The 267-nt window shown below is 41.6% G+C and overlaps 1 protein-coding gene across 1 annotated transcript in view; it reads left to right on the top strand.

The window, feature by feature from the left end:
- znf185 (zinc finger protein 185 with LIM domain) overlaps positions 1–267 on the top strand; it is a 19,975-nt gene that overhangs the window by 17,381 nt on the left and 2,327 nt on the right. The window contains exon 34 of the mRNA XM_020614635.1: positions 118–189. Within this exon, the coding sequence (XP_020470291.1) occupies positions 118–189 (72 nt within the window). The remainder of the gene's footprint in view (positions 1–117; positions 190–267) is intronic.

The following is a 267-nucleotide window of genomic DNA, read 5'->3' as shown; positions in this document are numbered from 1 at the left end:
AAGGCTATGCATCTTAGCAATGGATATTTACCCTCTCTTTCCTTTACCTGTCTCTGCTCAAGGGGGGGTTGTGTATGAAAGATGAGACTAACACTGCTGTGCTCTCCCTCTCTCCAGTTATGAAACTTATTCCAGGACTGCGAGAGAAGACAACTGGCGTGTTGAACCAAAAGAACCTGAGACCAAAAGGTGCGTGGCTTTACAAACCAGACATTTATATAAAAGTGACAATTATCTATCTTAGCAATGGATATTTACTCACTCTTT

This window comes from Monopterus albus, unplaced genomic scaffold (genome assembly GCF_001952655.1).
Source record: "Monopterus albus unplaced genomic scaffold, M_albus_1.0 scaffold148.1, whole genome shotgun sequence".
Lineage (NCBI taxonomy): Eukaryota > Metazoa > Chordata > Actinopteri > Synbranchiformes > Synbranchidae > Monopterus > Monopterus albus.
The sequence above is the reverse complement of the archived record's forward strand: the minus strand, read 5'-3'. Positions and strand labels throughout refer to the sequence as shown.